Here is a 24,047-nt window from a genome sequence, read left to right as displayed (position 1 = left end):
ACACAGGCTCTGCCCCTTGAGGGGGGCTGAGGCCACGGGGTGGGGACCTGTCTGTCCCCTAGTGGCGGCTGAGGGTGTTTGGGTTCCTGGCACTGGGTTAGGTGGGCATGGTTCTCAGCGTGATGAAAGGTGGATGGATGCATGCATGCATGCATCAGGAGACCGGGAAAGAGGCGGAGGGAGAGAAACTGCGAAGAATCTCACAAGGGAGAGAGATGGGCATCTACAAAAGATACACAAGGAGAACAAGGAGACAGAGGTAACAAGACAGGAAGAAAGATTCAAAAACCGACCGACACCAAATGGGACGGAGGCGGGGAGACAGACAACGACCTAGACAGAGAGATGGGGAGAGGCAGAGACAAGCCGACACCAGAGGGAAGTAGAGAGGGCACGAGGCGGGGCAGGGACCGAGATGCGGGGAGATGCGGGACGGGGGGCGGAGGGGGCGCGCGGCCACCGCGGGACCCCAGCGCCGGGCGGGAGAGACGCGGGGGCGGCCGGACGGCGGGGCGGCGAGCGCGCCCCCTGGCGGCGCGGCGGTCCTGACCCGCGCGGCCGCCCGCAGGTGTGGGAGGCGCTGCTGACCCTCGTCTTCTTCCCGGTGTGCGTGGTGTTCGCCTGGATGGCCGACAAGCGGCTGCTCTTCTACAAGTACGTGTACAAGCGCTACCGCACCGACCCGCGCAGCGGCATCATCATCGGCGCCGAGGGCGACCCCCCCAAGAGCATCGAGCTGGACGGCACGTTCGTGGGCTCCGAGGTGCCGGGCGAGGTGGGCGGCCTGGGCCCGAGCCCCGCCGAGGCCCGCGAGCTGGACGCCAGCCGCCGCGAGGTCATCCAGATCCTCAAGGACCTCAAGCAGAAGCACCCGGACAAGGACCTGGAGCAGCTGGTGGGCATCGCCAACTACTACGCGCTGCTGCACCAGCAGAAGAGCCGCGCCTTCTACCGCATCCAGGCCACGCGGCTGATGACGGGCGCGGGCAACGTGCTGCGGCGACACGCGGTGGACGCGTCGCGCAGGGCCTCCCCCGCCGAGGGCCCGGGCGAGGACGAGGACGACGGCGCCAGCCGCATCTTCTTCGAGCCCAGCCTCTACCACTGCCTGGAGAACTGTGGCTCGGTGCTGCTGTCGGTCACCTGCCAGGGCGGGGAGGGCAACAGCACCTTCTACGTGGACTACCGCACCGAGGACGGCTCCGCCAAGGCCGGCTCCGACTATGAGTACAGGTGGGTTGGCCGTTCGCAGCGCGGAGGCGCCGCGGTCCCGCGGCCTCCGCGGCCTCCGCAGCCTCCACGCTCGGGGGGCTGCCTCCAGCGGCCGGCCGGCCTTACCTTGCCGTGCGCGGACCTGCGGCATTCATTCATTGTCCACTCATTCATTCACCGTCCAGAGCCTTCTTTGTACCGCACACTCTTCTAGCATTTGCAGGTGGAACCCGAGCGAAGCGCAGTCACCAACACTCTCTCCCGTCCTCTGCTTTAATTTCTTCACAGCTGACATTTTTCTGTCTATTGCCAGATAGCACGGCTGTCCCGGCTCCCATGTGTATGATCTACCTGTGGGTTTTAGTGCTTCACACCACCCTGTGTTAATTATTCCAGCTGCATTATGTGTATGTAGCTTTACCTGCTAGGACAAGTACCCTCCCCCCACACACACACACCATTACTAAAGTAAAAGTGTTTGTTGAGCACCTACTGTATACCTGGGAGTATATCATGGTGAACAAGACAGCTAAGGTCCCTACCCTCAAGTTGCAATAAGGTTATGAACTATTAAATAGATAAAAATATCAGGTGATGGTAAGTGCTATGTGAGAAAATTAAATGGGATAAGAGGGGAGAGGCAGTACCCAAATTATCCCCAGGTCTTCGGTGGCACCATAAAGAAGCCTCCCTCCCACCTTTGCACCCTCCTGTGTCTCCCTGCCCCCTGTCTCTCTCCTTCCCCCCCTTTTTTTTTTTAAAGATTTTATTTATTTATTTGAGAGAGCGAGAATGAGAGAGAGTACATGAGAGCGGGGAGGGTCAGAGGGAGAAGCAGGCTCCTCGCCGAGCAGGGAGCCCGATGTGGGACTCGATCCCGGGACTCCAGGATCATGACCTGAGCCAAAGGCAGTCGCTTAACCGACTGAGCCACCCAGGCGCCCCTCTCCTTCCCCCTTTTTGAGCAGACCTGTGATCTTCCCTCCTTCAGCAATTCCTACTGAGCACCTACTATGTGTTGGGTACTATCTTTAGAACACAGAACAGTAGGGGCGCCTGGGTGGCTCAGTGGGTTAAGCCTGGGACTCTTGATTTTGGCTCAGGTCATGATTTCAGGGTCGTGAGATCGAGCCCCATCCGGCTGGGCACTGGATGTGGAGCCTGCTTAAGATTCTCCCTCTCCCTCTCCTTCTGCTCCCCTAAAAAAAAGGAACACAGAACAGTAAACAAGATAACTTTATCCTCGTGTGACCCACAAAATTCTTCATCTGTTTGTAGTTCTTCTGTCCATACCACACTCTTTCAAGAATGATAGCTTTACAGTGTAGTTTGTTGACCGATGTGTAGTCTGTCATAGTTCCCTATAATAATACCAACATTTCTCACTGGTTTGCTGTGTGCCAGAAACAGATCTGGGCCATGAAGACAGGCAGTGAACGAAATACATCAAGTCTCTGCCCAAATGCAGCTGACATTCTCATGGGAAAGATGGGCCACTGGGGAGTAGACACTGAAGACAGAAAAATGTCAGCTGTGAAGAAATTAAAGCAGAGGACGGGAGAGAGTGTTGGTGACTGAGCTTCTCTCGGGTTCCACCTGCCAAGCAGTCTGCCATGCCTCCCTTTCATCCTCCTTCCAGAGTAAAGCTGAGGTGGACCTGGTCGCAGATCTTTGGTTCTGCTCCTGCAGCAGCCAGTCTCTTGTCCCTTTAACTCTTCTCTTTCTGGGTCTGAGTTTCTGGGTTTCACAGATCTTCAGCTCCACCACTGTGCCTCAGCAAAGACCATCAATAGCCCAGCCTCCCCTGCCTCTGTCGATCACATCTTCCTATCTTTCTACTGCGTTGGGCATTTGTAGGTCATTCTCTCCATCTCGGGTCCGTCCAAGATCCTTTGATCTGCCCATCTCCATTCATTTCTCCTACCCTCCCACCCACGCCCTCCCTGCACTCTGCTTCTCCTGAGTGGGGTTCAGGATCTTTGTTCTGTCATCCTGTAGTGTGGGATCTCTTTGGTCATCCATGACCAACCCCCTCCCTCCTCTCCCTACCATCCCACATCTCCCAGCCTCCTTCAACTGAAGAAAAGGCATTCACCATACTGGGGCCTGTTGTCACTCAACCTCTTCACCCTTCCTCTCCTACCCACACCCCTAGTCTGCAACTTACCCCACCAAAGGTTTTGCAAAAGGAAGTGAGGACGGGTGTCACCTGCTGGGATCAGAGGCGCCTTTCTCACCTGCAAATGACCTCAGTACTGAGATGTCTGAAGTGCAGGAGTATATGCTGCTCAGTGATGGAACCAAAGAGCTAGGGAAAGTTGACACCTTCCTCCTGTCCCTGCTCTCCTATCCCAGGTGACAGTCACAGGCCTGGCATCACTTATCAATGCAGCTTAGGTCCAGGACTGGGAGGGAGGACACCTGGGTTCCAGTCCAAGTTTAGCCCCGGACCCTGCAAGTTCTTAAGCAAGTTCCTGCTTCAGTGTGGGCAATCAGGGATGTCACGTACGGTTATCGAGGTTGTGCACTGCATGAGAGCACCACATCTAAGAAAGCTCTGTTCACATAGTAGACATTGTAGATTTGTATGTCTATTATGACAGTGTCCTGATTCATGGAAATAGTGTCTTGAAGAAGGGAAGCCATTTTCTGATTTGCCCACAGGTATCATATGGATTAGGGTGATCCATGGGCCTCAGTTTCCCCAAATTAAATATGACCTCCAAAGCACTGAAAGAGCACAGCTGTTCCAAGATTCTGAGTTTTAACCTCTGGAATCCTAACATGCTAAGGGTCTAAAGTTCCAGGATTCCTACATTTGGGTATTCTAATCCGCACCCCAACCAGTCTCCAATTTGCTGGTTCTAAGATTTTCATCTTCTCAGAGTTTGTGCATCCAGTGCTGAAACACAAGTCCATCTTCTATATTTCTATCATACCTGGTTTCTAAAATCCCCACGTTCTTTTTCTTCCCAACGTTTTATTTTGAAAAAATTCACGCCCACAGAAGGGCGGCAGAAATGGTTTGGTGAACCCTCATGTAACCTTTGCCCAGAGTTACCGATTGTTCATTTTCTGTCCTGTTTGCATTCACTCACTCTCCCTAATATATACTAGTATTAATCATTGTGGCGCAAGATGGGAGCGAGTTGCGGACAGCATGACCACTCACCCATAAATACTTGAGTGTGCATCTGCTAAGATTTATGACACCCCCCTCCTACGGTCACAATCCAACTGCCACACTCAGGAAATGTAATACTGAATCAATATTATAACCCAGTCTGCCGTCCCTGTTTGCATTTTCCCCCGGTCATCCCTGTAACATCCTTGTGACTGTGTTTTCACCACCCCCCCTTTTCCAATCCAGTCCAGACCCAAATGTTGCATATGGTTGTGATGTCTCTTTAGAGTTCTTTGGTCTGGATCAATCCCTCCACTTCTCTATGGCTTTTGTGACCCTGACACTTTTGAAGATAGGGCAGTTAGTAGAACAATCCTCAATTTGGGTTTATCAGATGTGTCCTCATGATTAGATTCAGGTGATGCACTTTTGGCCAGAACTCGTGCAAGTGATGCAGTCCTCCTTGGTGCATATTATACCAGGAGGCCCATGACACCTGCCTTTTCTACTACTAGTGATGCCCACTTTAACCATTTGGTAAAGATGGTGCTAAAATCCCCACTTAAGCTTACATTTCTAACATCCCATGACTTTAGGATTCTAAGATTCTCATCTTTTTTTTAAAAGATTTTATTCATTTATTTGAGAAAGAGAGAGAGCGGTGGGAGGAGCAGAGGGAGGGGACAAGCAGACTCTGCGCTGAGCGAGGACCCCGACGTGGGACTCGATCTCACGGCCCTGAGATCGTGACCTGAGCTGAAACCAAGAGTCAGACACTTAACCCACTGAGCCACACAGGCATCCCTAAGATTCTAATCTTAATATACAAATATCACTAGCTAAATTTTGTTGAGTGCTTCCCTTGCCTTATAACTCGATCCTTATAATGAGGTAGACATTGTTATTAGCTCCACTTTACAGATGAGGAACCTGAGGTTCAGAGGGCTGCAAATCCTACCACCCGAGATCAGAAAGCCAGCACATCGGCCCGACCAGGCTCGGAGCAGGTGGGCTCCCTGGGCTGGGTGCCTCAGCCACCATGGACAGCGTCTCCTGAGCAGAAGGCTGCAGCCACAGGGAGCCCCTTACCTGTCTACTCCAGGCTTGTCATCTGGTTCTACCTCTTTGCCAGAACCTCGGGGTCCCTCTGCCTCCCCCCATCCCCCAGAGCTGGACTTCTTTCAGAGAAGTGAAGCCCAGGACCTCTTTCTTATGAAAGTGATCGCAGTAATGATAGAGAACACTCATGGATCATATAGCACCTTTCAGAAATGGTGCCAGCGGTGCATGCTGGGATGGGTTGGGAGGGGCAATTATAGATTTTCAAGGTGCATTTACATCCCAGAGTCATTCTGATGCCTACAGGCCTGCCAGGAACCCACTAATTCCCTGTCCCCTCAAAGTTTCTGATTACTCTGATGTCATCATCTCATTTCTTCCCCTGCCCCATTATAGAGCATCTCACATATGTTCAGAGACTTACACAACTGATGCTCATTTAGACCTAAGCCAGCTTATATCCTTCCCCTCCTCAGAGGCCTCCCATGCTTCCCACCCCACTTGGGAGTAAGCACCAATGTCCCTTCTCGGGTCCCTGACTTCTGCCCTGTTCCGTCTGTGATGTCATCTCCCTCATCGCCCTCCCCCTCCCTTGCTCCCTCCACTGGAGCCACACTAGCCTCCTCAAATACTCCAAGCTGGTCCTGCCTCAGGACATTTGCACTGGCTGTTCCCTTTGCCAGGGATACTTTTCCTCAGATATTCTCTACATGGTTCCCTCCCTCACCTCCCTCAAGTCTCTGCTCAAATATCACCTCAGGAAAAATTTCCCTGACATCCTAACACAACACCTTCTCACTCCCTAACCGCCTTCCTCTGTTTTCCTCTATTTTTTCTTTAAAGATTTTATTTATTTGACAGAGAGACAGCCAGAGAGGGAACACAAGCAGGGAGAGTGGGAGAGGGAGAAGCAGACTTCCCGCCGAGCAGGGAGCCCGACGCGGGGCTTAATCCCAGAACACGGGGCTCGATCCCAGAACCCTGGATCACAACCCAAGCCAAAGGCAGATGCTTAACGACTGAGCCACCCAGGCACCCCTTCTCTATTTTTCTCCATAGCACCATCACCACCTGACATTTTATTATGTTTGTTGTTTATCCATCTCTTGCACTAGAACAGAAGCTCCACCAGGGTAGGGATTTTTCTCTGATCTGTTGGTTGTTTTTTTTTTTTAAGATTTTATTTATTTGAGAGACAGAGCATGAGCAGAGGGGGAGGAGCAGAGGAAGAGGGAGAAGCAGACTCCCCGATAAGCAGGGAGCCCGATGCGGGACTCGATCCCAGGACCCTGAAATCATGACCTGAGCCAAAGGCAGACGCTTAACAACTGAGCCACCCAAGTGCCCCTCTGATCTGGTTTTGCTGCCATTTCCCCAACACTAAGAACAGTGCCTGGCACACAGCAGGTGCTCAGTAAATATTTGTTGAATGAATGAACAGTAATTATTAAATGTGTAATTGTCACCACGATATGGCTCTCCCACGGGGCTGTGAGTGCGGTGAGCCCTGTGAAGACAAGGCCTCTTCACTGCTCTTTTCCCAGCACCACCCAGAACAGGGCACAGAGAAGGTGCTCAGGGAGGATTTGTTGAATGAATGAATGAATGACACCAAGTTAAGGAGTGTGGATGTTCTCTTGTGGGTACCCAGGAAGACTCAAGGGTTTTCATCAGAAGTGTGAAAAGGTCAGCTCTGGGCCCCACATCCCTGCTACTCCCACGTGTGGTCCCTGTACCCTATGGGAGAATCCACATCCTGTGGGAGCAACTTAGAAATGCAGTCTTGAAACCCGGAGCCACTGAACCAGAATCTGCATTTTAGCAAGATCTCCCAGGTGATTCGTGTGCACATTAAGGTTTGAGAGGTGTGGCTGTGGAACACTGCAGGCTGTCTCCACCCTGGGATTTTGCATGCGCTGTTCCCTCTGCCTGGAGCACTCCTGTCCACTAGAAACTCCCCCAGGAAGCCGGCGCTGATCTCATCTTCATCATTATCTATTTAATGCTGGCGCTCCTAATCCTCATGGGCTCCACGAAGGAGGGACTACCTCGGTCTTGTTCCCCTTTTGCATCCCCTACCCTCCCCCCTAGGAAGCCCACCCTAATCCATCCTCAGTATTATTTGTTTAATGCCTGCCCACCCTCATACTTGGGAGTTTTCGGTGGCGCCTTTCCCTCCTCCAGGAAGCCTGCCCTGACTCCCCTCCTTCCCAGAGCCGCTGACCCACCTTCACCGCTTTCTTCCCCTCCCGCCACAGCGAGGGCACGCTGGTGTTCAAGCCGGGCGAGACACAGAAGGAGCTGCGCATCGGCATCATAGACGACGACATCTTTGAGGAGGATGAACACTTCTTCGTGCGGCTGCTGAACCTGCGCGTGGGCGACGCGCAGGGCATGTTCGAGCCCGACGGCGGCGGGCGGCCCAAGGGACGGCTGGTGGCGCCACTGCTGGCCACCGTCACCATCCTGGACGACGACCACGCGGGCATATTCTCCTTCCAGGACCGCCTGCTGCACGTGAGCGAGTGCATGGGCACCGTGGACGTGCGCGTCGTGCGCAGCTCGGGCGCGCGGGGCACCGTGCGCCTCCCGTACCGCACGGTGGACGGCACGGCGCGTGGCGGCGGCGTGCACTACGAGGACGCGTGCGGCGAGCTGGAGTTCGGCGACGACGAGACCATGTGAGCACGCCGGAGCGGGGAGGGGGAATGGGGCTCGGCGGGCATATGGGGCGGGGCCGGAGGCGTGGGCGCGGCCGACCGGTGGGCGGGCCGCGAGAGGGGGCGGGGTCGCGGGGCCAGGGCCGGCCCTGGGCAGTGGGGGGCGTGTCGGGTAGTGGGCGGGACCTGATTGGGGAGGGCTGGGGAGGCGGGGCACGGCCCAGAGAGGGGGCGGGCCAGGGGCGAGGAGGGAGGAGACAGGAGTGACGGGGCGGGGCCAAGAGGAAGGGACTGGACGTGGGAAGGGCGTGGGAGAAAGAGGCTGGTTTGAGGAGAACAGGGTGGACCCGAGAAAGAAGGGCCAGGTGAGGAGAGAGAGGAGAAGAGGTAGGATAGAGGCCTGGGAAGAGGAGTGTAGAGGATTTAACTGGTAACTAGTAGGAGATGGAATGTGGCCTGAGGAGAGAGGCCTCGTGGACAAGAGGGGAGGGTCCGATCGAGGTGGGACGGTGCCTGTGGAAATGGAGAAGCAGCAAGGCCTAAGGCGATGGATGGGGTCTCGGTAGGGACCCAAGGAACTGGACGAGGACGGCGGGAGAAGGCGGGGCCTAAGGGGATAGGGCGGAGCTTGGGGCGGGACTAGGGAAAGGGTGGAGCTCGTGGGTAGGAGGAAGAACCTGGAGAAATGGCAGGACACTTCAGGGGAATGTGGGCTAGGCTTTGGGAAAAGACCGAGTCGGAATATGGGGGCCTGGCAAGGTAAGGGCAGGGCTTGGAGAGACACTGAAGAAACTGGAAGACACTGGATTTGCGGAAGGTGGCGTGGGGTCTGGGGAAGTGGGCTGGATACACCGACACAACCAACACACTGGCACATACAGAATCACCAAGCCACAGACACGCTCGCTAAAACACGGCGTCAGGGCTGGTCTCACGCCCAGACACCCGGCCACCCCCTTACCCAGATGCCCGAGTCTCCCCGCTGTGTGCCTGCAGCCTCCCATCCCCCGCCACCTGCCTGGGATGCAGACGGCGCCTCCCCCCTTTGCCTGCGCCCTTCCGCCCCCGCACGCCCGTCTGTCTCCCTCCTCCGGCCGCCCACGCTCCTCCCACCGAGCAGAGCCCCCACCGCGCTCCCTTCCCCCTCCTCCTCCCTGCCTCTGTGCCTTGGCCTCCGCTCAGCTTCTCACTGCTCTCCCCGCCTCTCCATCCCTCCCTTCGCGTCTCCGCGTCTCTCGCTCCTGGCAGTCTCTCTTTGGGTCTCTGTTAATCTCTAAATCTCGGCCCTCATTGTCTAGCTCTCTGACTCGGGTTGTATTTCAGTTATGGACTCTCCCTACCTTTCCATTGCTCTCTCTGTCTGGCTTGAGCTGAGAACTTGGGCTGAGGGCTGTGGGCACCATCCCAGACCCCCTTCTCACATTCAAGAGGCAGGGGGAATGGGGGAAAGTTGTCTTTCTGCTCATTCTGGTCCTTCCTGTAGTCTAACCCGCTTCCCTCCTGCTGCTGCGACCCCACAGGCCCTCTCCTCCCCCACAGGGCTTCCCCAGGCTGGGACGCCCTCTGCCCCCGCCCCCACCCTCGCCCCCGCCCAAGCTTCCAGCTGTGGCTTCAGATGACAGAGAACAGGAGGCTAATTAGCTAAGTTTAGGGAAACACATCCTTCCTCTCCCGGGCAGGCGCTAATTAGAGGTGCTTGGAAGCAGCCCGGCTGGAGGGGCGGCCCCAGGCAGGATCAACACAGAGGTGGAGGAGAGATGCCCAGAGATGGGGTGGTGGGGAGAGAATGAGAGAGGGAGAGAGACAGAGAGACAGAGGCGCGGAGTTAGAGAAAGACAGAAACTTTGATACAAAAGGAGAAGGAAACTGAGAAATATGTGGAGAGAGGGAGCCAGAGAGATTGAGAAGCTACGATCCAGGAAGCCTGAAGGGAAGCGAGATTCAGGGAAGAAAGAGAGAGACCTTCTTACTGAGAGAAACTCAGTGGGACTCAGGGAAGGAGAGGTCCTCTTGATGAGACAGAGAGAAAAGAGTTTGGGTCAGAGAGAGGCACAAGAGACAGGATGCAAAGGAGACTGGTTCGAGATCAGAGGGAGATCAGAGGCTGCGGAGGGCGGGAGAGTGGGGTTTCCAGGAAACAGGGAGGGCAGGCATGAGGGAGTCAGACTGGGGAGAAAGGCTGCTTCCTTTGATCTCAGGAAGTCCTGCCTTTGTCTAGCTCGAGTCCCTCTTGCTGTCCCCTGCCAGTTGGGTTTCTCCTCCCTGGGTCCCCTGAGGGCATGCCTGTCAGGGTGCCAGTTGGCACGCGTGTCACTGCGTGTCAGCCACCGCATGCCGGCGGATCACTGCGTGTCTGGGAGAGAGTGAGTGTTGGAGGTGTGTGCGTATCACCTTGTCAGCGTGTCACCAGGTCGGCAGCTGTCTGCGTGTCAGGGTGTGTGAGAAGAATGTCTCCAGAGACCCTGCTTCTTGCCACGGTGTTCCAGCACCGTGGACAGCTCCTAGCCCACAACTGAGGTTGGGGGCGGCGATTTCTTTTCACCCACAGAAAATTTAAAATATCCTGAGACCGGGACGGGGTGAGGGTGGAGGTGGGCATATGTCCCCACATGACTGTCTTGTGTGCATCTGTCTTTGTATGGGTGTCGCTGTGTCCTTTGCGTTTGTGTGTTGAGATGGGTCCATTGAGAGACTGTATGATTGAGAGCCTCTTGACTGAGTTGCGTTGACTTCGGTTATTCCATCCTATGGACACCGAGAGACTGAGATGGGGAGAGAAGAACACAGATGAAGAAAGGCAGAGAGCTGGGGAAGAGCCTGAGACAGAGAGGGTCGGAGATGGAGAGAGAAAGAGAGAGACTGAAGGGAATAAAAATAAACAGACAGCAAGAAGCTTAATGAGGGAGATATAAGGAAAGAGAGTCTACATGGTACCACAATGGGGCTCTGCAGGTTGGCGAAGTCGCGAGGCTGTGGTGGGGGTGTTGTGCTAACAGGCATCTGGTCTGTGTGATTTTGCCACTGCATAGGGAATGGCTGTGGGGTGCGATGGTGTGTGGGTGTGGGCGGTGTGATTGGCTGAGCTTCCTCTGCTGGGTGACTGTGTGGGCTGGGTGTTTGTGTTTCTGGGTTCTGGGGCCAGGCCGCGAGGTTCCTACCACTGAGAGAGCTGCTAGTGGCAGGGCTGTGGTCTTTCTGGGGTTGTGGGTCTTTGTGAGTGAGGGGGGTGGGTTGTGTGCCTGGAGGGCAAAAATAATGTTTGGCTGTTCCTCCCTAGTCACCCCCCTCCCTGTTACCATAGCAGTGGGGATGCTGACAAAATCAATTAGCACTCAGCTAACCCTCAGAACGTGGTCAGGACAGAGAGCAGGAAGCAGAGCATCTCCTGAGCTGAAGGCTTAGAGTTAACAAATGTTTCTAGAAGGCATACTATGTGCCAGGCACTGTTCTAGGTGTTGGGGATACAGCAAAGAATGTAAATGAACAAAGGTCACCGCCCTGGTGGAACTTATGTCTTAATGTGAAGAGGCAAATGGCAAACCATAAACCAAATAAACACGTTAAGTGGTATGTTAGAAGGTGATATGGAACAAAGAAGATATAGAGCAGAGTAAGGGGGCCAGGCATGCTGGGGTCCAGGCAGGGGTGGATTTCAAAATTAAGAAAGTGGTGGGAGTGAGCTTCAATGAGAAATTAATTTGAACAGAGATCCAGAGAAACTGGGGGAATGAGCCTGGGGAAGAGTGTTCTAGGTAGACAGAACAGCCAGTGCAAAGGCCCTGAGGCACAAGCAGGCCTAGCATGTTCAAGGAACAGTGAGGAGGCCAGTGTAGCTGGAGTGTGTGAGTAAGGGGGCGTGGGGCAGGGGGCCAGAAAGGGAAAAAGGGCCACATGGCATGGGGCCTTGTTGGCCATTGTAAGGACTTTGGTTTTTATTTTGGCTGAGACAGGAGCCATATGAACATTTTGAGCAGAGGAAGGACCTACCCTAACTCTGGTTTTGTCAGGACACTTCAGGTTGCTATTTAATAAACCTCAGCTTCCTTAGCTGTTTCTGGGCATGTTTCTGTCAAGCAGGGATGATAGAGAGCCTTCCTGTGGGGGCAGTTGTGAGGATTAACTGAGATTAGGGAGCCTGGGATGGAGGGGTGCTAAAAAAATGGGCTAATGGGTGAGTTGTCTGGCAATTTAGGGAGGGGGCTTATGCTGGGTGCTCTTCCTCCCCCCCCCCCCTCAGGAAAACTCTTCAGGTAAAGATAGTTGATGACGAGGAATATGAGAAAAAAGATAATTTCTTCATCGAGCTGGGCCAGCCGCAGTGGCTTAAGCGAGGGATTTCAGGTGAGGGGTGATGGGTGGGCTGTGGGAGAGGTAAGGGGTTCAGGGTGGGAGGACCCTTGGAGGCTCCATTAGTGGGTGCTTCTTCGGGCTCATGGATCTGAGCTTCCCAGGGAAGCAATCTCACCTTCTCTCTATTCTCTCTCTCCCCAGCTCTGCTGCTCAATCAAGGTGAGTGGAGTTACCACTGGGCTTGACCGGACAGCGACATGGGAGGGAGGTCTTAGGGGAGGGTCGTGGCCTCAAGCTACCCTTCCAGATCACGTTTGAGGCAAGTTAGAAGTGAGATAAAGGCAGATTCGGGGCCGGGTGAGGGTTGGAACTGACGTCAGAGTTGGTAGGGCCCATTGAGTTTGGAGTTACAGTTGGGGGTTTGGAGGCCAAGATCATGTTTTTGTTTTGTTTTTGAGTGAGAGGAGGGAGAGAGAGCACATGATTGGTGGGAAGGGGCAGAGAGAGAGGGAGAGAATCTTAGGCAGGCTCCATGCCCAGCGCAGAGCTCAGGGTGGGATTTCAATCTCACGACCCTGAGATCATGACCTAAGCTGAAATCAAAAGTCAGATACTCAACCAATTGAGCCACCCAGGTGCCCCAAGATCATGTTTTGTTTGTAAAGATTGAGGGAATGGTAAGTCAGGATCCCATCTGGGTTTATGGTGGGGTCAGATTAGAATTGGGGTCAGATTTAGGTCAAAACCTAGGTGGGGGTTTAAGGTGAGTTTGGGGGACTTACCGTTCAAATTGGGGCCAGGGTCAGAGATTGGGGGTGGGGGTGGGGGTAGTGGCTCGAAGATAAGGGACAGAGTAGTTTTGGAGCTGAGATCAGAATTGGGGTTTGGGGTTAGGATTAGGGTCAGATGGAAGATCGTATTAGGGTAAGTAATAGGAGCTTCTGTAACAAATAGGCCCCCTAATCCCAACAGCTTAACACAATAAAAATCATTGCTGGCAGAGTTTTCTGAGTGTTCCTGGTGGGGGTGGCTTTCCACTGAGAGTTAGGGTTAAGTTGATGCTGGGCTTGGACCCAAGGACCAACACGCTTCGGGGAGATAAGTGAGCTAGGGGTGGGTCTGTACTGAAATTGGGAATCCCCTCTTTCCTTACCACCTCAGACACACTCCAGGATGTTTTTCAGAGCTTGGATGTAGAGACAAGGCCTCCTCCCACAAGGGTGGTGATGATAATGATGAGGGTGGTACTTTTAACAAAGGAAATACCATTTTGGATTATTTATTGTGCACCAGGCACTGTGCTAAGCACTGCACATGAATTAACTTCTTTAACCCTCACAACCACCCATGAGGTAGCTACTGTCGTTGTGCCTGTTTTACAGATATGAACACTGAGGCAGAGAGAGTCCAAGGCATTGCCCCAGGTCACACAGCTCCTTCCATATGAAGCCCAGAGCCCACCAGCTGAACCTCATGGACCAGCTGGGTCTTTGGGTGGGGAAGATGGTGGTCAGATAGGACCCTGGGGCGGGCTGGGAGCATGCCACCAAGGAGGCTTCCCAGAGGACAGCAGACAGTTTTCTTTCTCAGTGGGAACGGGTAGCAAGGGCATCATGGGCCCAGTGAGGCGGGCCTCCCTGGAGTCTAACTCTCATCCTTCATGCTGCAGGGGATGGGGACAGGAAGCTGACAGCCGAGGAGGAGGAGGCTCGGAGGATAGCGGAGATGGGCAAGCCAGTTCTTGGGGAAAACTGCAGGCTGGAGGTCATCATTGAGGAGTCATATGATTTTAAGGTGACTTTCTGAGACCCCAGCTTCCTGGAGTCATTTCCTTGGGGAGGGTCCAGGAGGAATCCGCTATGAAGGTCACAAGGGAGGGGTGGTCAAATGTGCGAGACCATCCTCCCATCCCTCTGCTAGCACCATGGACAGCAGCACTCCCTTTTCCCTTCTTGCTGTGAACCTGGCTGTGGGGGGTTGGGGACCCCTGAGCATGAGCTGTGAGCCCCAACCCCAGTGTTCTGCAGGGAGCCTCGGGGTGCCCTGAGGTGGTCACGGGCAATGATCTCCCCCGCACTCTTTTATCCTCAGAACACGGTGGATAAACTCATCAAGAAAACCAACTTGGCTCTGGTGATTGGGACGCATTCCTGGAGAGAACAGTTTTTAGAGGCCGTTACAGTGAGCGCAGGTAAGTGGGGAGGGAGGAGAAAGGAGAGAGAGAGAGAGAGGGATGGAGAGACAGGGGAATGGTGAGGAAGAGAGAGAAAGAGGGACGAGAAGAGAAGGACAGCACGATAGAGAAGAGAAAGAGAAGAAGAAAGACACAAAGAAACGGGAAAGACAGAGGAAAAGATAAGGAACGGATACAAACAGGAGAGACAGACACACAAAGAGAGATGCACAGAGAATCATGGAGAAAGACAGAGATGTGGAGAGAGCATGAGAAATGTAGAGGGTGAAGTCCCTAAATGGCAGAAGGCCAGAGTGAGAGACAGGGAGACAGAGAGAGACGGCCCAGGGGGCCGGTGGGGGAGCGGTCGGGCGGGGCTTTCTCATCAGACAGCCACAGGGTGGGACGAGGTTAAAAGTCTTGGCCTCCCCAGACAGCCTGGGCTCCTCTGTTGCCATGGAGACAGTCACCAGGGCACCCAGCTCTCCCACCTGTGCGGTTCACCCTCCTTAGGTCTCAGGCAGGCCCACACTGCCCCCCTGTGGCCAGAGACACCATGACACTTGGATTCACAGGCTCAATCCTGGAGATCAACATTGATCGGCACTTTGTGATACGAATTGGGGAAACTGAGGCCCAGAGGCAGAGGAGGGACTGGCTTGAAGTCCCACAGGGAATTCAGAAAGAGCTGAGGTGGAGCTCAAGGCTTCTGTCCTTTATACATCAGGTTTCCTTCTAGGAGGCCTACCTGGTAGGAACTGAAAATACACCAGGAATTGTGGTTGCTCAGTGGGATGGAAAGAAACCAGGCTTCGGAGATGGAAAAATACCAGGTAGCAGAGCTGCGGACACCAGCTCAGAGGTCTAATAGAAACGAAGTGGTGTCTCCCTCTGAAGCCACATCCTTTCAATATCTATTTCTGAGGGATTCTCTTGACTCAGCCCTGTGTAGGACAGTGCTGGGGACAAAGAGATAACCATGACCGATTGGTCCTTGTTCTCACAGAGCTCACAGTGCAGCTGGGGAGACAGACCTGTCACAAGATAGTGACAACCCAAAGCAGGCAGCACTGGGACAGGGGACCCGATGTTGCTGCAGGAGCCCAGATAGGGTGTTGACCCAGCTCAAAGGTCATGGAGGACTCCCTGGAGGAGGAGGCTTCTGAGCCGAGTCTTCAAATTGGAATAGGAGTTAGCCAGGGGGAGGGAGAAGACAGGGAGGTGTTCCAGGCAGAGGGAAAACCAAGTCCAGAGTCTGGAAGTCTGCTGGGTCATGGCACATTTGGGGGGGTGTGGTGGTGACTAGTTTCGAGCATGAAGAAGCAGCATGGGATGAAGCTGGAGGTGGGCAGAGTCCAGACCATGCAGGTCCTCATAGGCTCCAACAGGGAGCTTGGGTGTCATTTGGTGCATGGGGGCCCGTGGAGCATTCTCAATGGGGGAAGCTCCAGGTGCCAGAGGGAGCCCGTGGGAGGAAGAAGGAGAGGCTGGGGTGGGGCGTGACAATGTGATGAGGAATTGGAGCTTCTGTCCAAGAATGCTGGGGAGCCACGGCCCTCCCTCTGGGCTTAGGGAAGAGGAGAGGGTGTGAGACGGTGGTTACAGAGGGCCAACGTGAGTCAGCAGTGGGTCTGTAGAGAGCAACTGATTAGATCGGAGGAAGGAGTGAGGGGGGGTGGGGGGACCATACCAGTGGTAAGTAATCATCCTGATGGTGACAGTGATGATGGGGACAGTGGAGTGCCAGGGAGCTTGGAAGTCCATTTCCTGTATGACCTCACCTAACAGATGTTTCCCAAGTATCTTGTTCAGTGCTTGATCATTTTGCACTTTGTTCAACAAATGCCTTTCCATCCTTGCTGTGAGCCCAAAGCTGCTTGAGGCGCTGCTGGAAAAGGGCAGTTCTCAGCCCCTTGGAGGGTGAATCATGTCCCGTCTGGCATGTAGAGGTGCTCTTGTATTATATCCTTTACCTCCCTGCCTCAACTGTAAGCTCTTTGCAGGGTGGCCTTGGTTTGGAGCTTCAGTGAATCTCCCCAGGCCCTAGAAGGGGCCTTCGAACAATAACCGTCACACTGGAGGTGGGCCAGGCTGCACGGAGAGTACTTTCTGTGGCCTCACTCATGTAGTCATCACGGCCTTCTCTTGAGACTGGTCCAGTTCCTCTTCCCATTTCTCAGATAGGCAGCTGGAAGCTCAGAGAGGTTAGGACACTGATTCAAGATCACACAGCAGATCCAAGGTTTGACACCAGAGAGGTAGCTCCAGAGCCACAGACATAATCATGAGGCTCCCTCCATGGGAAAGGCTGAAGAAGAGCCTCCCCTGATGGGAAAGGCCAGAGAAGTAAGCAAAAGCCAGAGCCTGCGGGTTCTCAAATGCCAAGCGCAGGAGTGTGGGCCTGGGTCTAAGGGCAGTAGGAAACCAAGGCAGGATTTGAAGCAGAGCAGGGAAAGCCCCCAAGAGATGCAATGAAAGCAGCCCCTTCCCTCCCAAGAGTGTGTTCTCCCCACTCTGACTTTGGCCATGTCTCACTGTGGCCAATTAGGAATGCATTCAGCAGCAAACACCAGAAAACTCAACCACAGTGGCTTAAGCACACTAGAGTTTCTTTTTCTCACAGAACCAAGAGATCCATAGGAGGCAATAAGGAGTTGGCAGCTCAGTAACATCCTTAAATGCCCAGGCTCCTTCTTCATTTCTCTTTCCCACTTTCAGCTGTTTGCCCTCATGGTTGCAAGATGGTTGCTGCACCTCCAGGTGTCAAGTTCGCGTTCCAGGCAGGCAGAAAGAGGAAGCAGGGAAGCAAGGAGGGTTACACTGTTTCTTATCGGCATCCTTCCAGATGTAGTGCTTGGTCACTGGAGTCGTTCACTACTTCTCATTCATCACTTTATGCTTCTCAGTTTAGGGCAAGGTAGACAAAACATTTCATCTGTGCTTTCCTGTTACAAGTCGAAAGCAGGTCAAATTCCGTCACAAAACGTGGCACAGACAACGCGAATGGTGAGTGAGGCATCCCTGACAAGGTTCAGAAAAACAGATCGGTAACACCGTGCTTGTGTCAGGAAAGCCGGAGCCTTCCGGAAACCCTCTGTTTAGGTCTCATTGCCAGACTGGGTCACATGGCCACTGCTGCAAGGGAGTGTGGGAAAGCAAGTATTTAGCTGAGGACAGGACTGCCACTAGCTGCAAGGAATTCCAGGAAAGTGAATATTTTATCTGAGGACATGGCTGTTGCTCGCCCAAAGGGATTCTGGGAACGTGAATAATGTTAGCTAGGTATCTGGCTGGCGCTCTAGCTGCAAAGGATTCTGGGACAGTAAGCACCATTAGCTGACTATGTGGCTACGGTTAGCTGCAGTGAATCAGAGCAAGTCAATATTTCTAGCTACAGAAATGGTTGTATGTAGATGGTAGTTGTAAGGGCTTCTGAGAAGAAGACTATGTTTTTAGCTAAGGAGATGGCCACCCCTAGCAGCAAGGGATCCTAGCAAGCCAGATATTTTTAGCTGGGCACGTAGCCTCTATCTTCAAGGAATTCTGGGAAAGCGAGTATTTTTATCTGGGCCCATACATTCTCCTAGCTGCAAGGGATTCTGGGAAAGCAATTCGCTTTAGGGAACTCACTGCCTGGAAATTGCACAAAATGGGAGGGATCTGTAGGTGAGGAAGAAGGAGGCATGGGTGTGTGCCCCAGCTGGGTCGTGTGCCCACAGGGGACGAGGAGGAGGAGGAGGACGGGTCCCGGGAGGAACGGCTGCCTTCCTGCTTTGACTACGTCATGCACTTCCTGACGGTGTTCTGGAAGGTGCTATTCGCCTGTGTGCCCCCCACTGAGTACTGCCACGGCTGGGCCTGCTTCGGCGTCTGCATCCTGGTCATCGGCCTGCTCACCGCGCTCATTGGGGACCTGGCCTCCCACTTTGGCTGCACCGTTGGGCTCAAAGACTCTGTCAACGCTGTAGTCTTCGTGGCCCTGGGCACCTCCATCCCCGGTAACCCCCTGGGAGACTGCTTGTCCGGGTAGAGTCTCAGAGAAGTCCAACAGTAGAGCCTAAAAGAAAGGTTCTGCAGATATCAGGTGGTGGAGTCATACAGAATCCATTTGGTGGGTCCCCTAGAGATATGATGATGGAACATAACAGAAACTAGGCGGCGGGGGTCTGTGGATTCAATATACAGACTGAATCCTCCCCAAAAGCAACCGGGCGTAATGTCCCATAGAACTAAGGTGGTGGGAGATGTAGAAACCAGACGATGGATTCCATAGAAAGAAGGCGGGGCACTGAAGAGAAAGGAGAGGGGTCCCATAGAAATAAGGTGGGGACTTCATAGGTACCAATCAGTGGGTGCCAGAGAAACAAGATTAATTACCTTCCCCTCGAGAAACCACGTGGAAGATTCCATCGAACCATGTTGGTGGTCATGACAGGGACGAGGCCAGTGAGTCTCAAAGCTTTAACTAAGATGAGCAGGCAGAGTCGAAACTAGATGTTGGAGGCGGGGGTGCCACAGAAATAAGATAGCGGGGCCTCGAAGCCTGTAGTGTATGTCCCATGGAAACGCAATGTCCATGATCCCCCTCTTCCCAAATAAACCTGAGAGAGGGTCCCTTAGAGACCAGGGGGCCCAGACAGAAATTCTTACAGGAGTGGGAAGACCAGATGTGGGGAGCCTGACACCTTTTTTCCCCCACATGGATGTGTTCACCAGTCGGGTGGTGGCGCTGTAGACCTAGAAAGCAGGCGGCGGTCCCCTAGACTACTGTGAATGGTTCCCTGATGCCCGCGCTCCGTACCAGCGATCTGAGTTATTAGCAAGATGTTCAAAAGTGGGCAGAGGCCATAGAAACCAGGCTGTATGCTTGACAGAAACCACGGGGGAGAATTGACAGGCACAGGATCACGTGCGCATGGGACCTAACACATATTTTGTCCAGCCAGGTGGCAATGGGAGGATTGGGCCAATACAAAAGCAGGCGGTGGGCTCATGCGATGCGGAGAGTGATTCCTATGGAGAGCAGTGAGTCCCAGAGAAAGTAGGCGGCAGGCCCCATAGAAGGCAGAGACTGGGCCCCCCTCTCCCCCCCAAATCAGGCAGCGGGTCCACAGGAAGCAGGCAGCGGCTGCCACGCCAAGTAGGTAGTGGATACCACTGAATGCAGACCTAGAAAGCAGGCAGCGAGTTCCACAGAAAGCAGGCAGCCGGTTCTGTAGAGAGCAGGCGTAGGGACGGTGAGCCGCTTGGCCCCTCGGGTGGGGTCAAGGCCGCCGGTGCAGAGCGGCAGCAGGGGGGGCGGGGAGGGCCCACGGCGCGGTCTGGCTCGTCGGGGGCATGGGGGTGGCGTCGGGCCTCACGGAGAGCAGGCGGCGGGGACCCGCGGGGGCCCTCTGACCGCCGTGTCTCTGCCCACGCAGACACGTTCGCCAGCAAGGTGGCGGCGCTGCAGGATCAGTGCGCGGACGCGTCCATCGGCAACGTGACGGGCTCCAACGCCGTGAACGTGTTCCTGGGCCTGGGCGTGGCCTGGTCGGTGGCCGCCGTGTACTGGGCGGTGCAGGGCCGCCCGTTCGAGGTGCGCACCGGCACGCTGGCCTTCTCCGTCACGCTCTTCACCGTCTTCGCCTTCGTGGGCATCGCCGTGCTGCTCTACCGGCGCCGGCCGCACATCGGGGGCGAGCTGGGCGGCCCGCGCGGCCCCAAGCTCGCCACCACCGCGCTCTTCCTGGGCCTCTGGTTCCTCTACATCCTCTTCGCCAGCCTCGAGGCTTACTGCCACATCCGGGGCTTCTAGCCCCGCCCCCCGCCCCGCCCCCGCCCCGCCCCCGAGGCTCGGCGGCCCCTGCTCTGGACCCGCGTCTCCTCTGTCCTCCAGAGATTCAGCCTCCTCTCCTGGGACTCAGCCTCCCTTCCTCCCGGGAACTGGTAGCCCCGCCCTCTGTCCCCACTGACACCCTCCTCCCTTCCCCTCGGGAGTCTCCCCGAGGTGCCCGCAACTGCAGCCCATCCCTGTTAGTCACTGCCCACACCCCTGGGGACATTTGCACCTCGAGGCCCCTCCCTAGAGGACCGCCCCCTACCCAGTGACCTTCTAGAGAATCTACCATCGGTCTCTCTAGACACCCAGCCTTTCCCTATCCCTTACGACCCCCTTTAGAGGATCCCCACCACCACCACCACCACCAGGGACCTGTGCCCCAGGGCCTCAGAACCTAGCCCTCCCTGGGGGAACCTTTGAAGGAGGCTGATCCATCCCAGGATGTCTCCGCTCTCAGCCCTTCTCCCCAACCCTCAGGGAGCTCTGTTCAGCCCCCGGGGGTGGGGCGGAGGAACAGGTAGGTGCGTGCATAACGGGGCCACACCTTCCCTGATTTCTCCACTCAGGCCCTTGGGAGGATACTAATTCTCGAGGCTTGGAGAAGGGAGGGGAGAAGTTTGGGGTTTCAGAGCTGGAGGAGGCACATTTGAACCTGCAACTTCTCACATTCCAGTGCCCCCACTTGCCTCCACTACCTCTGAGAGCCCAGCCACGCCTTGGAAGGGGGGGGCTGTGTGTATATATAGTGTGTTTGGGGGAGGGGGGACGCGGGAGGGTGCATGTCTTGGGGAAAGGGGGTGACAGACTTTCCTTTTGTGAGGGCAGCAGACTCCCCCCAGCCATGAGAATTGGCTTTGGGGAGGAGGCCAGGAATCAAAGGGAGTCCAGCCATCTCCCCTGACAATCTAGAAGGCTCATTTTGCCCTCAGTGCCAGCCAATCCGGGCAGGGCCCTCGAAGAGGAGACCGAGGGTCCCAGAGGACCAAGGCTACAAGCCAGCAAATGCTGCCACATCTCTGCCTGATGGGGAGCAGGGGTGGGTGGGAGGGTGGGACTGGGGCCAGGGGGTCTGAGTGGGCATTTTTAACTTTGGAGGCCACCCATCTGTTGGTAGGCCATCTGCATTTTCTTACTGTTGTTTCCTGCCCAAAGGACACACTTGGGGTGTGCGGAGTGCTGCCCTCTGCTTGGGACCCTGAGGATCGCCCTGCAACCCCCATAACACCCTGCTTCCCACAGGTTTTTAGCGTTCTATCGTCCTGTTGTGCATCACCCCAACATCCCAGACCTGTTACCCACTCCCCTTTCTCTACTCCTAGCTCATCAGCACCAGTCGCTGTGTCTTCTCTGTGATTTCTGTAAAAGTTGCCATAAAAATTTGAAATTCTGCCTGAAAAACAGCCTTCCCGTCAGCAGTTGGGATTCTAGAGGAGGGAGCTAATGAAGTCTCTGACTGAGACTTGGGCAACTGTGGAACAGACCAGGTACTCTGGGTTTTTCCATGCCCCCAGTCCTCTGCAGGACACCCACATGCACCAGCCACACTTGCTTCCCGTAGCCACGCCCCCATTCACCACCCAATTTTCCCTGGCTACGACCCTACGCCGCGCCCAGGAGCTTTCCCTAGCCACGCCCCCAACGGCCAGCCAGTTTTCCCTAGCCACGCCCCCACGCCTCACCCGGGAGCTTTCCTAGCCACGCCCCCATTCCACCAGCTACAAACTCTTCCTTTTCACTGGGCATCCTGGGAACACAAAAGAGGAGGACCCAGATTTGCCTATCAGAGGAGCTGGGGTTGATGGGAGTTTCCTGAATAAAGCTAGTGATTTTCTCAGAATCCTGAAATAGGAGAAGCTAGTGTGTGTGTGTGTGTGTGTGTGTGCGCGCGTGCGCTTGCTTCACCAAGAAAAGGGCACAGCCTATGTAAAGGTGTGCAGACTTGTGATTTACTGGCTTTTTCATACTCCTGCCAGTGGTTAGCATGAATGGGGTATGGAGTGCCTGGGGATGGGGAGTGGAGCGAGCTCAAGAGACCTTATCAGCCCCTCTAAGGAGCTGAGAATTTATCCCAAAACCAAAGGGGAGCTTTGGAAGGGCTTTAAAGAGGGGGCAGGCAGTTGATGTCTGATTTACATTTTCAAACTTTCCTTTTGGCTGCCTGTGAGGCTGGAGGCTGCGAGATCAGGGAGGAGGCTGGGGCAGCAGAGGGGTCCTGGAGTAAGGAGATGGAGGTGGAAGGGGGACGGCACGAAGGGGATGGTTTAGAAGATAATGGATCAGGCTGGATGAGGGCGTTCAGGGAGAGCGTGCAGGCAGGGCCCTAGCAGGAAAGAAGTGGCGCACGCAAAGGGAGTCGCCAGGGAAAGTTTAAAGAAGGGGCTATTAAGGGATTAAGGGGTGGGCAAGGTCAAGGAAGACAACCCCGGAGAAGTCGCAGTACCTCGGGGCCGGCAGTAGAGGGACCAGTTACCACCCCCGGTCTGAAGGTGTGAGCTGACAGTTACCTGAAGCTGTTGAGATTTGAAGCTGTAGGTATAATGAAGGCCATGAGTATGGGCATCGACGACCCACACTGAAGAGAGAAGGGGGCTGGACAGTGAACAGTGAACACCCCAACCTGACTCTCCTCCCACCCACCAGGCTCCTGCTGGTGCCTCCCATTGGCTGAATTCAACCGGAAGCCAGAGGTTAATAGTTGGTGCATATAGGTCACCCTCCTAGGACGCAGAGCTGGAGGGAGAAGGGTGGAGAGTGGATCCGGTAATTGGGGGTGGGGGACGGGGAGTCAAGTGTGGAGAATGTCTGGCAGAAGCAGTGAGGTCTCTCCTGGGTTTGGGGAATGAAGGTGGGGATAAGTAGGGAGAACAGGTTTGGAGAACATGCTGGATTCAGGTGAGTACATGCTGAGGGTGCAGCCTATGGGACATCCAGAGGAGATGTCAGGGAGGGGAGACATCCAGGGGACACCTGGAACTCAGGAGAGGGGGATGTGCTTGACAGAGATTTGGCATCTGTTGGCAATGCGGTGTTACCAAGCCACGGAGGGGGTGGGGCACAAGGAACGTGGGAGACCTGCCGATGGAGAAGGACACGCCGGAAAGGTAGGTGGGAAACCAGGAGACTGGGACACCTGAAGCCCAGAGAAGAGAGTTTCCAGAATGAGGGTGCGGTTGACAGGATTGAAAGGTGGAGGGAGATGAGCAGCTGGAAGCAACCTTGGGATTTAGGACTTGACAAGAGCAGTTTGGTGGAGGGTGTGGGGGAGGGGTCAGGCTGATCTAGACGGAGGAGGGAGTGGAAGTCGGGAAAACTGAGGCAGAGCATATAGTCCCTCCTAAGGATCGCCCCCCTTCTACAGGTGTGGAAACAGGCTCAGAGAGGGAAAGCAACTCGCCCAAAGTCTCATGGCTAGGAAGGGCAGGGATGGAAGAGGATGAGGTCCAGAGTGCCCAATGGAACAAGGACAACTCTGTCTTACCAGGTTGAAGAAGGACAGTGGGGTAGAGGCAAGGAAATGGGTGAGCCTGGCCTCAGGAAGATGAGTAAGATCTCAGCTTCAAAGAGAGAGCATATCCAGAGCTTGGGACGTGGATGAGATGAGGACCGTCCCACACCAAAGTCACGATTCTTCCCTGGATGCTAGGAGTTCCAAGGGAGTCAGCTTGGGAGTGATTTCAATTACTTGTCATGGCAGGAAGCAATAGCACA

General features: G+C 54.8%; 1 protein-coding gene across 2 annotated transcripts in view; it reads left to right on the top strand.

The window, feature by feature from the left end:
- Positions 1-20,315, top strand: part of SLC8A2 (solute carrier family 8 member A2) — a 29,248-nt gene extending 8,933 nt beyond the window's left edge. The window contains exons 3-10 of one of the 2 annotated variants that reach the window (XM_034986872.1): positions 569-1,233; positions 7,654-8,076; positions 12,293-12,396; positions 12,547-12,564; positions 14,015-14,139; positions 14,437-14,536; positions 18,238-18,516; positions 19,939-20,315. In XM_034986872.1, coding sequence (XP_034842763.1) covers positions 569-1,233; positions 7,654-8,076; positions 12,293-12,396; positions 12,547-12,564; positions 14,015-14,139; positions 14,437-14,536; positions 18,238-18,516; positions 19,939-20,315 — 2,091 coding nt within the window. Of the gene's footprint in view, positions 1-568; positions 1,234-7,653; positions 8,077-8,749; positions 8,815-12,292; positions 12,397-12,546; positions 12,565-14,014; positions 14,140-14,436; positions 14,537-18,237; positions 18,517-19,938 lie in introns of those variants that run through there. The other variant, XM_034986873.1, reaches the window with a different exon arrangement.
- The last annotated feature ends 3,732 nt before the right edge of the window (positions 20,316-24,047 follow it).

Source organism: Mirounga leonina, unplaced genomic scaffold (assembly GCF_011800145.1).
Source record: "Mirounga leonina isolate KUSES-001 unplaced genomic scaffold, KU_Mleo_1.0 Mir_376, whole genome shotgun sequence".
Taxonomy (NCBI): Eukaryota; Metazoa; Chordata; class Mammalia; order Carnivora; family Phocidae; genus Mirounga; species Mirounga leonina.
Note: the sequence above shows the minus strand (reverse complement) of the source record. Positions and strands in the feature narration are given on the sequence as shown.